The sequence below is a fragment of the Rhea americana genome, unplaced genomic scaffold, assembly GCF_003343005.1.
Source record: "Rhea americana isolate MKP2758 unplaced genomic scaffold, rheAme1 scaffold_31, whole genome shotgun sequence".
Classification (NCBI taxonomy): domain Eukaryota; kingdom Metazoa; phylum Chordata; class Aves; order Rheiformes; family Rheidae; genus Rhea; species Rhea americana.
Window position 1 is genome coordinate 1,632 of NW_028186435.1, and position 14,412 is coordinate 16,043.

General features: G+C 44.4%; 1 protein-coding gene across 1 annotated transcript in view; it reads left to right on the plus strand.

Annotated features, from left to right (window-relative positions):
* Window positions 1-570: 570 nt before the first annotated feature.
* Window positions 571-14,412, plus strand: part of PHLPP1 (PH domain and leucine rich repeat protein phosphatase 1) — a 150,233-nt gene continuing 136,391 nt past the window's right edge. The window contains exon 1 of the mRNA XM_085309974.1: window positions 571-2,166. Within this exon, the coding sequence (XP_085166100.1) occupies window positions 813-2,166 (1,354 nt within the window). The 5' untranslated portion in view covers window positions 571-812. The remainder of the gene's footprint in view (window positions 2,167-14,412) is intronic.

The window sequence follows — 14,412 nt, forward strand, 5'->3', positions numbered from 1 at the left end:
TCCGGGCAAGCAAAAACACTTCCAGCACACTCTGGACTCCCACCCTCGCCGTCGGGTTAGCGGGCTCTCAACCCCAAAGGAGCCCCCTACGCAGAGCTTTTAGGGAAGGAAGGAAGGGGAAGTGAAGCTCGGTGGCGACAAGTGCGCAACCCTGACCCGCGACAGCCTCGGGGCGTGCGGCACAGCGCGCCCCACGCCGCCCTTGCGGCTGCGGCCTGCAACCGCCCCCGCCGGCTGGGGCCCGCCGAGCAGCCAACCTGCCCGCCGCGCCGGAGTGGCCGGCGCGCGCGCGGGCGCGGGCGGGGAGCCAGCCGCTCCCAATGGCGCAACAGCGCGGCGGGAAGCGGCGCGGCGCAGGGGCTGCCGGGACTTGTAGTCCGCGGCGCCGGCCGGCGAGCTCTGGACTGCACTTCCCAGCCGCCGCCGCGCGTCGCCCCAGCGGCGGGCGCGGTCACGGTGTGTTTATGGGCGAGGCGCCGCCCCGCCGCGCCAGCGGTGGCGTCACTGTCGCGAGCCTCCCTCGCTCGGCGGCGCTTGTAACGACGGGGCGGAGGCTGCTTAATATTCATGATGCCGGAGCGCGGGAGGGAGGGCGGAGGCGGCCCGCTCTCGGCCTCCCTAATGGCGCTCGCGGCAGCCGGGGAGCGGGGCTGAGGCGCGCGGCGGCGGCACCGGCGGAATGCTCCCTGCTGCTACGTAATCGCTCCGGAACGCGGCGCCGCGCTCCCTGCGTGCGGCTCCCCCCGCGCCGCGCCGAGCCGCCGAGCGGCGCTCCCGGCAGGGCGACGGCGGCATCCCCGGCCCCGCGGGCAATGGAGCCCGCGCAGCAGCGAAGCAGAGGAGCCCCGGCGGCGGCGGGGAGCGGGCGGGGGGAGCCGGAGAGCAGCTCCCCGGGCAGGAGGAGTCAGGCGGCGGAGAGCAGCGTGGAGCTGTCGGGCAGCGGCGGGGCCGGGCAGCTGGACGGTAAAGGAGCTGGCGGCCCGCGGAGGAGGCGCGGGGTTGCGGGCGGCTTCGCTCCCCCCGCGGCGCTGGCGGCCACCGGGACTCCGGCGGCGGCCGGCGGGGCCGGCAGCGCCAACTCCCTGCTGCTGCGGAGGGGGAGGCTGAAGAGGAACCTCTCGGCCGCCCCCTCCTCGGCCGCCGCCGCTGCCCCCGCCGCCTCGCTGGGCACCCGCAGCTTGGACAGGAAAGCGCTGCTGTTGAAGCCGCCCCGGCAGCTGCAGCCTTTGCAGCCCCCGGAGCGGGACTGGGTGCGGCGGGACCTGCAGCGGGGCTGCGTGCACGTCTACGAGCGCCACATGAACTGCTACCTGCGCCCGGTGCTTTGCACCCTGGAGACCACGGCGGCCGAGGTGGCCGCCCGGCTGCAGCAGCTCGGCCACAGGGGCGGCAGCAGCGTAGTGCGGGTCCTGGGCAAGGCGGGCACACCGCCGCAGCCCCCGCCCGAGGCGGCGGCGCCCGCTGAGCCCTCCGCACCCGCCGGGGCGCCGCCTGAGCCCGCGGCAGAGCGGCGGCGGCAGCGGCCGCAGCCGGAGGAGAAGCCGAGGAACCATCGGGGGACGCGGAGCGCGCTGTCCGGCGGGGACTGCGGGGAAGCGGCCCGGCCCGGCCGCCTGCCACTGGGCGGCAGCGCCGAGGAGGGTAACTTGGCCGGCGGCCGGCCGAGCCCGGCGCCCTGCGACTGCAGCCCCGCGGCGCCGGGGCCGCCGGCCGAGCTGTACCTGGCGGGGCCGCCGCTGTCCTGCCCCTCGCTGCTGGGCGAGCTGGGGCCGGCCGGCTCCGACACGGAGAGCTTCAGCCCCAGCGCGGAGAGCGTCTCCGACCGGCTGGACCCCTACAGCAGCGGCGGCGGCGGCGGCTCGTCCTCCTCGGAGGAGCTGGAGGTGGAGCCGGTGCCCCCCGACGCGGAGGAGGCAGGTGCGGGGCCCTGCCGGGGCCGCCCGTGCCCGGCGGAGCTGCCGCCGGGGCGGGCGGGGGACGAGGCGCCGGGGCCGCCCGCCCTGTACGTGCAGCTGCACGGCGAGACCAGCCGCCGGCTGGAGGCCCACGAGAAGCCGCTGCAGATCCAGAACGACTACCTCTCCCAGCTGGGCTTCCGGGACCTGTGGCGGGTGCAGGAGGAGGGCATGGACTCGGAGACCGGCTGCCTCATCCGCTTCTACGCAGGTGAGGCGGGCGCTGTGGCGGCCGGCGGGCCGTTGGGGCGCGACCGTTGGGGCGGGGGCGCGACCGTTGGGATGGCGGGGGGGAGGGCGACCGTTGGGGCAGCGCCGCTCGGCGTTGGAGGCTGCATCGGTTTTGATCCGTTGCGCCCTTCAGGGAAGGGAGATGGAGACCCCTCGGTTTAAGGGAGGGAGGTCAAAGGCTGTTTCAGATTATTTGCGTGGCGCTGGTAGCTCGTTGGGGGCTCCGCGTAGCTGTTTGCTATGGTGCGTTTTCTAAATTGCTTAATAACAGCGCTGAGGGCAAGGTAGGGTTACTGAGAAGGGATGTAAGGGAAGATCCTCACAGTTTAACTTCTGAAATAAATTGTAGCTGTACTGTTGAACTGAGGGCGATGCCTTCCTGCAAACAAAACCCTGCACTCCAGTTTTCTACTTGAGTTGCCAGCACTTACCGATTTTTAGAGCTGGACCTGTCTGTTAGGGTGGCAGCGCTTCCCAGCGAGATCAAGGGCTTCGCAAAGGAAAGTACGGCAATAAAAGGCATAGCCTTTGAAACAGGTTAATCAAAATCGTGAAAAACTCAAAAGCTTTTCAATGCAACCTTGCTGTTAGACTTGAGGTGCAGATTTTGGGGAGTAGAGATGGAAAAGTCAGCTCCCACGTTGTAATTAGCAGCACTTTGCAGTTTTATAGTGGTTTAAAAATACTTTCTGTGCCAGTTAAATTGCTCTGTATAGAATACCTGTTGTAATCTTGGGGAACTGCTTATTTTCTTAACTGTCTTAGCTATCTAAAAAGAAAAATTGTTTAGTATTCAACTATATTTTCAAATACTTGTTGCTTTTACCTATTTCACAGGAAATAATGTTATTCAAAGATAAGGCAGAAGATATACAGGGCTAGCAAAGTAGAAAGAAATGACATGCACTTGCTGGGCTGGCTTAGCGATGTGGCTCTTAACTGAACCCTGAGACTTCAGTGCTTTAGGACTCAGAAAAATACGGAGGATTTTGTCTCTTATGAATACAAGTGAATGTTAAATAGAGATTTTAATGGTGTGATGGGAAGGAGAACAGTACGCTAGATAAGTGCTCTTCTTCATTTGAGAACGTGGGAGTGGTGGTTAATGGTCAGTTCAGCTTTTCTTCAGTTTTCTTGGCTGTATTAATTACACCCCCGTGTAAGAAGCGCAGGAGTGCTACTCAGCTAAGGAGTTGACAGAAATGTTAGATATGTTGGGCTCGAAAAGGAGCTAAAAGTCAGTTTTTCAGGTAATAGTGGTGGTTTGAATGTTTCTCAACTGTGCCAATAAGGGTGGAATTCAGCAGATGATTTGAAAGAAAGATTGCTTCCATGGTTCCTGTTCCTGTAGTCAAATGGGAATGCACAGACATGTTTTAGAAGATGAGGCACGCAGTTGCCCCATTTTAACAAGATGTACTCTAAAGAAAACATAATCTTTTACAGTTAAGCCTATTTGTACATGGCTTTTATGCATTAAACAGTTAGTATTAACTGTTAAATGCTGATGTTCCAACTGTTTATTTCAATGTCTGAACTTCCAAAGTTGATATATTTGTTTGCTAATATAGCTTGTGCAATCTGAATTTCCTTGCATAAAACTGTTAAATTGAAATATTATTCTACAAGCATACATGGAATTAATGCAAATTTGTTAGCAAGTTCATATACTTAGTATGCCTCTCTACTTCAAAAGTGCAGGTTTTCTGAAATCTTTTTTTTTTTGGCAGATCTATGATTAACATCTAAAGCACCTGTGATCAGGTGCTTGTAACAAAGTGGTTGCAGCATCTAATGTGTCAGGCTAGCCAAAAACAGCAAAGGAAAGTTGTATCAACATCATACTGACTTTATGTAACTGCCTTGAAAGCTTACCTCTGCTTCCATATTGTATTCCCTCACCTTTCCCAGTGATGAAAGGGAGGGAAGGAGACAGACTTAAATACAGGGGTTTCCTCTGATCAGACTGGAAAGGGGAGTGGTTCTGGCCCCCAAATTAGGGTATTTGGTTAAGAGAAGGAGCTTTCTTAAATGATCCTCCAAGAATACCCTAAGGAATGATTTAAAACCATACTTTCCAATTTTTGCTATACTTCATAGGTTTAAGCAGACTGACTTGCCCGTATGGATAGAAAACAACTAGCATCTCTATCCCTGAAATTTCCTGCAAGCTGTCTCAGTAGGATCTGGTGATCCTGGAGGTGTAGTCATGTAAAATGGCATAAACCTAGGCTGGATTTATTGCATCTGTTCTAAAAAGAATTCTTTTGCCTAATCTCTGTGGAGTAAGGAGAGAAGAGAGCATTAAGGTGACTTTCAGGCAGCTTTATTGGCTTTAGGATATCAAGGAAGTTGGGAAATAAAATTAGAGGATTATTATACTAAAACCTACTGTTAAAAACTCCAAACAAGATAACATGATATAGCCAATAATTTTAGTATGTTGATTACTGTATTTTGGTAATATCTGTAATTTTACTGTATGGATAATTTCTGTGGTTGTGGAATCTGTAAAAGATACACTTCAAAAAAATTAGAAATCTGGAGATTCACATTTCTTTTTCTATTCACAGAACACTTTTAAAAATATATAGCAATCCACAAGCATTCTGTAAATGAAATATATTCTTAAATGCAGAATTCCAAGTTTAAAAGACTCAAAAGATGATGTTCAGAAAGTAGGTGTGCTTCCTGCATGTTGTATTGGTTTGTTCCAAAATATGATTATGATTAGCATATCTTTATTTTGGCACCTCCCCCCCACCTTTTCCCCACTCTCCACCCCCTCTTTTTAAAGGTGTGAGTGTGGTTGGTTGTCTTCATTCTCTTGCCTCTGAGCCTTACCCAGATAAAGCACTTGCTAAGACAGACTCCCTTACAGACTTAAGGATCTGAGCCCAACATCAGTTTGAGAATTGGGCATTAGTGGCTAGTCATGCATGTTAACTTTTCTCCCCTTTGAAATCTATCTTGAGAAAAGACATTGTTCTTGAAATTTTAAATATTTAATATCTTTTTAAAAAGGATATGGTTAAATAGTTTTCCACTGAGATATTTCTTTACTGGATTATGGAACTGGATAAGAATCCATAGTGCGATTACAGTCATGATAGCATAGCTGGGAGACAGATTAGGTCAGACGCACTAAACTATTCCTAAAACTGTAAGAGTGGCTGTGATCCAACATGCTTCTTGAATACAAGTTACAGTATTCTTTATTGCTCTGTAGAAATAATTTTTGTGAAACATAATTTGTCCCAGTGGCCTTGACTTCTCTATAATTTGCATGTAGAGGAAAAATAGACTAATACAGTTTTCAAATGACTAGATTAGTGTTAAAACTGCTTACTTGTTTTTGAGGCTTTAGGTCAAAAATAAACTTGGGATCTTATTGGTGCTATGTTTTGAAGCATCTGCACAACAAGGAGTATGAGAAATTTGAAATCAGTCTTGAAGCCCAGTTCAGTACAATGGATGTTTGAGGCTTTTCAGTTTTACTGCTGAAAGGTGATTTTTATTTGTGATTCTAGCACTTAGATGTTGTTAAATCCTCTGTTCTCTGATGTGACATAGGGCTTCTGTGTCTGATGGTGTTATCAAATTTATCACTTTTCAGTAGATGACTGTCTGTAAGCAAAATAGTAAGAAATGCCAATTGTAGTTAGGAGTGTTAATTTTACAACTGGCTGTCAGATTTTATTTGTGAAGAGGTGCTTTTTGCTTGTGTGACCTTTTAGGAAGCTCCGAGGAGAAATGAATCCAGCTTTGTCTTAAAGTTTATTACACAAAACGTTAATTTCTCCAATGTGGAGATAAGAGTGGGCAGATCCAGTGTCAGGATCAATTGCAGTGATCTAAGCAGCAAAATTAAAAAAAAAATGCAGTTGGCACCTAGGGTCACACTAAAGCTTACAGTGCTGTGAATGAGAACATAGTCTTAGATACTTAATCTTATGTGAAAACATTGTGGGCCTGGCAATACTGAGCTTTATGAGATGTGATATGTATTGAACCACTAGCTTTTGATGTGCTTTTTAGTAGTAAAAATAATGAATGACTCAGTGCCGCTGTTTAATGCATAGATATATTTGATTCAAGATGACTAAGCCCCCTAAAGGGGGGGGGGGTGCCAAAGAGGGAACTGTTTCTTGACTTAGGGTAAGACAACAGCTGTGCTCTAAAGAGCTTCAGAACTAGGTCAGTGCTCCAAAGTCAGAAGTCCAGCATCTTACTTAATATGAAAGAAATTGACAGAATCACAGAACGCTTGAGGTTGGAAGGATTTTGGAGAACATCTAGTCCAACCCCACTGCACCAGCAGGAGCACTTAGAGGAGGTTGCCCAGGACTGTGTCCAGATGGCTTTTGAATATCTCCAAGAAGGGAGACTCCACAGCTGCTCTGGTCAACCTGTTCAGTCACCCTCAAAGTAAAGATGTTTTTCCTCGTATTCAGACAGAATTTGCTGTGTTTCAGTTTGGGCCTATTGCCTCTTGCCCTGTCACTGGGCGGCACTGAGAAAAGTCTGTCCCCACCCTCCTTACGCCCTCACTTCAGGTATTAGAACACCTTGATAAAATCGCCCCCTCCCTCTAGGCTTCTCTTCTCCAGCCTCAATGGTGCTTACTCTCTCGGCCTTTCCACATAGGGGAGATGCTCTAGGCCCTTAATCATCTTAGCCCTCCACTGGACTTGCTCCAGTAGCTCTGTGTCTGTCTTGCACAGGAGAGCCCAGAACTGGACACAGCACTCCAGATGTGGCCTCACCAGGGCTGAGTAGAGCAGCAGGATCACCCTCCCTCGACCTGCTAGCAAAGGTCTGCCTAATGCAACCCAGGAGACCAATGATCACCTTTTTCACAAGGGCACATTGCTGGCTCATGGTCAACTTGCTGTCTACCAGGACCCCCAGGTCCTTCACAGAGCTGCGTCCCAGCAGCCTGTCCTGGAGCATGGGATTATTCCTCCTTAGGTGCAGACCTCTTCCCTTCCCTTTGTTGAACTTCATGAGGTTCTGCTCTGCCCGTCTCTGCAGCCTGTCGAGGTCYGTTGGAATGACAGCACAGCCTTCTGGTGCACCAGCTACTCCTCCCCGTTTGGCATCATCAGCAAACTTGCTGAGAGTGCCCTCTGTCCCTTCTTCCAGGTCACTGATGAATAATTTGAACAGGATTGGACCCAGTCCTGAGCCCCTGGGGGCTCTATTGCTAGTTATTGGCCTCCAACTAGACTTTGCTCCACTGATGGCRACCCTCTGAGCTCTGCCATTCAGCCAGTTTTCAATCCACTTCACTGTGTGCTCATCTAACCTGTAAATTAATCCATGCTAATGTGAATGGATACTTTTCCTACAGATATGATTGGAAAAATGAGGTCTTGGTGTATGAACTTGAAACTAAAAGAAAAAGAACATATCTCCCTAGGGCTACCTTGATCTTAATCTTTTCCTTCCTTATGCGGCTTTGACGTACGTTTTATTTTCTTTGTAATCATTTGTGTGTCCATCTCCTGCAAGATGAAGAAATACCGGAAGCTTCCTACTTTGGGAAACTGGTTCATGTGGATCATCTAGTGTTTCTAAATTCAGGCAGCTAACCTCCTTTGCCATGACCAAAGTTGTGAAGTTCCTWGCCCTGTTCTGTAGGAAAGTTTAAAACAGCTGAGCTGCCGTTGTCTTGCTCCATCTGTCTGTGTACATACTAGTTTGCTTATCTAGCTCTAGCTGGTGTGGCCTCTCCCTAAGGTAGGCAGTGCTGTGAGGCTCTGGGGCAGTAAGTGCGCTTGGGCCTCTGCTGCGCAGGAGGAGCTGTGCAGATAATGCTGGAATGCTGGTGACTTGCAGCTAAGCTTTGGTATGTGACAGCTGTTAAGTGCAATGGTTTCTGCAACTTTTAAATTCTGATGTACTCCAGGCTAGCATCCACAATTTAAGTAGGTGTAAAGTACAAACGCAGGAGATCTCAATGTGATGTACCTGAGTTCCTATATATACTAAATAYATAGTAACTAAACTGGTGCATCCAGGGGCTGAATTTCTTCGCCACAGCAGTATGAAATACAGCTTTCTCCTTTTTTTTTCCCTTCCCTCTTACTCTCTGTGTATTTTGATACTATTGCTCTTTCCATAACGCACTAGCAGCTATTGCTTTGCTTGTGTTTTTCTTTTTTTAATCTGTGCATACACATCCTTTTGATGATAGAATTGCTGATATACCTAAAAGACCTTGTGCAATTAAAACATCCATCTGTTCTATTAGGACACTGAAAGACTGGCATCCGTCTGAAGCACTACATTGTTCTTATGAAGGCACTACTTAGTAGTACAAGAAAGAGACAACACTAATTTGAAACAGTCCTAGCAACCAATATGTTTCTTACCTACTGGAAATGACTTAATTTTTTAATAAAACTATATAAGGAGACTTCATTATCCAAATGGCCCTTTGAAAAAGAAGGAAGTATAGAGCACCCGTGTTGGAGAAGGTCCGTTTGAAAAGTGCATGCATACAGAACTTTGTAAGAACTAAAGTTRGCGATCCTGAAGAATGCTGCTTGTTACACTCACTGTTCAATTTGGAGGGACACTGTACCTCAGATGCTCACACTTCAATTTTCCTATGGATTTGAGGGGTGGTCATTTTGGATTAACTGTTTAAGCTATTACTATAGCAAYTTAGAAAACTAAAGTGAAAAACCCTGAAGTCACTTTTAGCTTTCTATTTGCCTTGGACAGTAAAAGCAAAGACACATTTCTTAGTCTTCAGTATTTCATTATTTTACTGCTTATGGAATATTTTCAATTTAGGTAAATAAATCTGCGCATATATGTATATATATTTTCAGCCTCCCTTGGCTCTGTTTTATTGCTATATTTTAGAACTCATTGAGGATTTGCACCCTGTGGAAGTCATATTAAAGTTATATGTTGAAAAAAATCTGTATTTTTTGAATAAGAGAATTMAATGTTGCATTTACCTTCAAGATTTTTGGTGAGGTCCCTTTTTTGTGTGTTTTAATGGAATAAAATGTGTGTTTTAATGCTTGGATTCAGTTGCAGTGTTGGTGGGGAGGGAACTGACGGTTAAGTAAAAATGACTTTTAAATGTTGGTAAGCTTCACTATCTCAGCTATGTAATTCCAGCTTATTTTTCTGTACCAAGAAGTTTTAGAGAAATGCATCCAGCCTTTGTAAACAACTAAAAATTTTTAAACTCACTCAGGAATGTTTATATCTTAACTTTTTCTAGATTTGGCTCTAAGCCAGGGATTCTGAAGCGTTTAGCTTTTTGCAAAATATTTAAGAAACTTTACAGCAATATGATGCCTGCATTTAAAAATAATGAATAATCATTTGCTTACAATATTCATCTGAGGTAGGAAACCTAAGCTAAAATTACAGCTGCATGGTAACGGCCAAGTTGTGGTTTGAAGTGATCAAGTACTGCAAATCTTACATCAAGAAAGTGTTTCTATGAAGTCTAGATTTTCAGCTTTCTTCTTCACTCTAAAATTCAACAAAAGCGCTTAAATTTAGTCTTTGTATACTTCTTGTCTTTTGAAAATCTTTTCTGGACAGCTATGTTAGTTGCAGCATTACCATTTTGGAGAGAATAACTTACTCATTTTTCACTATAGAATACTCTCTCTCTCTCTCTCTCTCTCTCTCTCTCTCTCTCTCTCTCTCTCTCTCTGCTGGCATTTGTCCAATATGTTATCTTAACATAGATGTTATTTCCAAAAGTAATTAGTGTCAAATTCTAATTGAACATTTTCCTGCTGTTTAATATTAAACATTTAAGCCAGCTTAGGTATTGGAGAATTTTAATCTTGACTTACAGTATATTTTAAATAACTCTAACTTTTTTTCGTGTCTACTTTATGATAAAATGTTACATGCAAAGAATAGACATCACTTGCCTATTGGAATGTAGCAGCTGTTCTAACACTGTAGATCAGCATATGTGGATTTTTAAATGAATAACAGTATTGTTTGCAGTTGAAAATCAGATCAGGATTTCAGGTGGGCAGAATTTAATAGTAAAACCTTTTTTTCCCTCTTTTGTCTCTGCTGGCATATCTGCTTTGGTGCGTGCTTTTTTAAAAAGAAACAGTGACAGTAGTTATCATTTGGACTCTTCTTTGTGAGATACCATCCTTAGGGTGGCTGTCCATACTCTCTGCCACTGTCGCATAGAATCATCTAGTTACATAACTGATGGTGCAAATTTCTTATGCCAGTCACCACAGTTTTGGTTCCCTGTTTAGCTAACTAATAGGATCCAACCCTCTTAGTTGGATTGCTGTGACTTTCTGCTCCTATGGCTATGGTTAAAGCATGTGGAAGAACAGAAATGATGCAAACTCTCYTGGTGTCTCCCCTACCCCTCTTTTGTTTAAGAAGGAAAATTGTTCTTTGAAGAACACAGCATTTAAAAAATGATGACTTAAATTGAGAAGAAAGATCTCCTAGAGGGAAGAGTCATTTAATTTCACAACATAGCATATTATCTTTGAAGCTTTTTCTATTGATGGGGAAGTAACATTTTTTCCAGCTGGCTTTGACTTATTTAGAGTGATGCTGAAAATACTCATTGCCCAACCAACCGTGTGTTCCTTGATCTGACAGTTAAGAATAACTATTTATATGTTCTATTCTGAATATTAATTTGAAATACTAAGTTTTAGGAGATTTTTCTCTCCACCTTCACCTGTCTTAGTTCTAAGTGTAGGAGGAAAACAAAGTGAAATTGTGTGAGATGTGGATTCAAGCATCTAAATAGAAAAGGGAGGATTTTTAAACTTTAATTTGTGTGGGCCAAAGGTGAATTTGGTCCTTTGAACTTCATAGGCTATTAATTGCTCGTAGTCTTGTCTGATGGCAATGGAAATCTTCAAATCAACTTCACTAGCTCTGAATTGTATTCATAATACTCAAACAACAACAACAAAAAAGCCAACCCATAATAGCTGCATTAACCGGTTCTTCTCATCTGCAAGCACTCCAAGTGCCATGCCAACTTATTTAAATAAAAACAAAGCAATGGGCCTTCTTCCAAGGGGTAATGAGGGGCTGGAATGTCTTTGAAGATCAGGACCCTAGGCTGTAGGTGCAATTTACATAAACCTAATTATGTAACCTGAATGCAGTTTCTCTTCCTGTTTGTCCAATTTATGAATCTTTGTGTCCAAAGAGAAAGAGATAGTAAGACCTGTAATTAAGATAAGTAGCAGGCCATTCCTTTTCTTAAAGTGTGCTCTGGTGAGGAGAGAATTTTAGAGGCAGCATTAGAATAGAACAAAACTTGTGATTCAGACACCTTCAGTGGATGAGAATAATACTGGCTCCTTTCTTTTGAAAAAAAGCTGCATGCTTATTTAAACAACAACTATGCCTAGTTCAACCTATTCTTTGCCATAAAGCAAATGGTATAGAAAACCTGTAAAAATCTTTGCTAGAAGAATCTATATAAGGCATAGATGGGCTTTATCTAAGCAGCTCAGTTTTGTATCTGAGAGTGTGTGTGGTGTGTGTGTGTGTATATATATGTATAATTATTATATATAATAAAATTACAAGCAGCATATCACTTTAAAGCTACATTGAAACTAGTAAGTTTGTAAGGTGGGTAGTGAGTTTACAGATGAGAACTACATATAGTGACATTTCATCATTCAGTGAAATGCTTGGTCTTGTCTAGTCCTGTCTAACCTTTCTAAAGCAAACACAACAGCAGGTAGTAGTGCTGGGTTTACAGTAAGAGTCCTGTAAACAGCTGAGAAGTTAACTATACATACAGCCTACTTCTTCATAAGATGATTGGTGAGATTTACAAGTGGCTGTTTATCCCAGGTATTTTATGGTACATATTGACTCAAATGATAAGTGATGGAGGAGCGTATTTTTTCCTTCTACTGTTTACTGCTTTGTGGGACAGACAGACCTCTAGGTGACAATAATCTCCATAAGCAGTCATTTTATTTATGAAACTTAGTTACATCTGAGACCAGCTAATGTGTCACTACTTGCTTAATGCATCTATRTATATTGACTTTTATGCTGTAAAACATGCCTGTTGTAATAAGAAAGTTAATGACAAGAACTGTTATGAGTGAAGTGTGAAACTCCATTGGAAGGAGGCTAGCACATATAATACAGTCAGGATGATATAAAAGCTCTTGTTTGTTTCTTTGTTTTCTCTTATACCAGTTATCATGTGGGTATAAATGCTCCTAAAGGCAAAGTAATTTGCAAGTTGCATATGGGATGTTGCTCAAAGTAAAGCCAATCACATGTTTGGGAAAGACAGTTTAACATTTCAGAAATAACAACATGAKCCTGTTGAAAGCTACTTAATGTGTAATATATATTTTTTTCTTCTGTCGATTCCCTGTGTCAGTCCTGTAGTTGAATGGATTTGTAATGTACTGCCTTGGTGGAAGCACAGAGGTAGCTCATAGCATAGTTGTGTGGATTAAAATTTCAAGATTGGAAGTGAACAACTGGGCCAGCACCCTTTCAGAACAAGTAGTTAACTTTGTTTTGTTGGGTGTCCTAGCTAATAAAACAAGACTGGCGGAAATTGGAATCTGAACTCTCTGAAGTGTCCATCCAAGAGGCTATGCAAGCTTGCTTTTTTTAAAAATGTTCCACGTGAATTAACTGAAGGTTGGTATGATACATTTCAGACTGCAAAATGCTGAAATTTCTATATTTCATAACTTGTAAAATACTGCATTTTTTTCAATGTCTTCATTGCACTTAAGATTAGACTATAGCACTGAGAACTACTTGACTTATCTCTTTTAATCTTCTTAATCAAATGGTGACTTTAAGTTCTGTTCATAAAAAAGAGTACCTTGTTTTGTTTTGCCTTAGAGATTTCAGCTTGAGCATGTCCCTTCTAAAAAAAAAAAAAAAAAAAAAAAAAAAGTCAGAATGTTTGTTTTCCCAATTCATGAGATAACAGATACTGGTTTATATTTCAACTTCCTGCTTTTTCCTCTACAAATAAAACTTGGAATGAAAATATGCTGATCAGTATTGATAGTTATGATACAAAGATTTAGAGGCTTTGTAGCCTGCAGTGGAGTAAGTCATGCTCCCTTCATTTGTGCCAAAATAAATGTCACTGTGGAGGAAATRCTCTACTGGAGCCTGGATGTATGTTATATATATTCAGTTTGCAACACTGGGCAGGTTATGATCCTTTGTGCAATGCTCCATTGGAATGTGAGCAGTTTCAAAAGATCTCTCTGCTTTAATTTTATACTAATAGAAGGCATATTTTGATTCCTGGCAAATAACCAGTGTTACTTTCGTTGTGGGAATAGGGGAATGCAAAGGTGTGTATTCAGTGTCAAGACAGTCCTGTTTGTAAGTATCAGTAAATCACAAAGTATAGATTAAATATAGATTATTTTGCATAGAATATGTGACCAGACTTTGTCCCCCAGAAAGCTTTTGGATGTTCTTGGTTGTGGCTCCTCATTCATCCACTTTGTACAGCAAGTTCTGTTTTAGTTCTTCTCTTCCGGAAGATTTTTTTCAGGTCTCYTGCAGTGGCTGCTTACCTGTATGGCTGTATGAGAGAGAATGTGGGGTGTTTTAGTATCTATAAGGAAATGTACCACTGAATTGTGGAGAAGAGCATTCTTTCTAGCATGGCTAATGTGGGGCTGCAATAAATAGGCAGTAAAATTCTGCCCAGAAGGTGACAGCACATAGAAGTTTCTCTGTCTGTGAACAGTATAGGATCAGGCTGCAGCATGAAATCTTCAGATAAAAATAGCAAAGTCTTAAAGGGGTTAGCGTATTGCACCTTGTGTTATAGAAACAAGCATGTGGAAAAAAAAATCCCCCCCCCCTTAAAAAAAAAAAAAAAAAAAAAAAAAAAAAACAGAACCCAGAATAACACTGCTGTGCAAGGGCAAAAGCATGTGACAAGTACCTCTTTCAAACATAGGATATTAGGAAGCAAAGGTTGTTGTAGCCTCTTCAATGCTCTCAAAATGCTTGCCTTCAAGAAGACTTTGTAAACTAACCAGTTTAAAAGAGGAAATTGAAGGCTAATCTCACATAGTAAGAAGTATGACTGAAAGTAGAATTCATGCTGTTAAATGTCTTTGAAGCTTAAACTGGATGTACTGATCTTTAACATTAGACTGACTGTCCAGCAGTGGTATTACATGGAGCGTTCGGTAAGGCGTATTTTTTTTTTTTTTTTTTT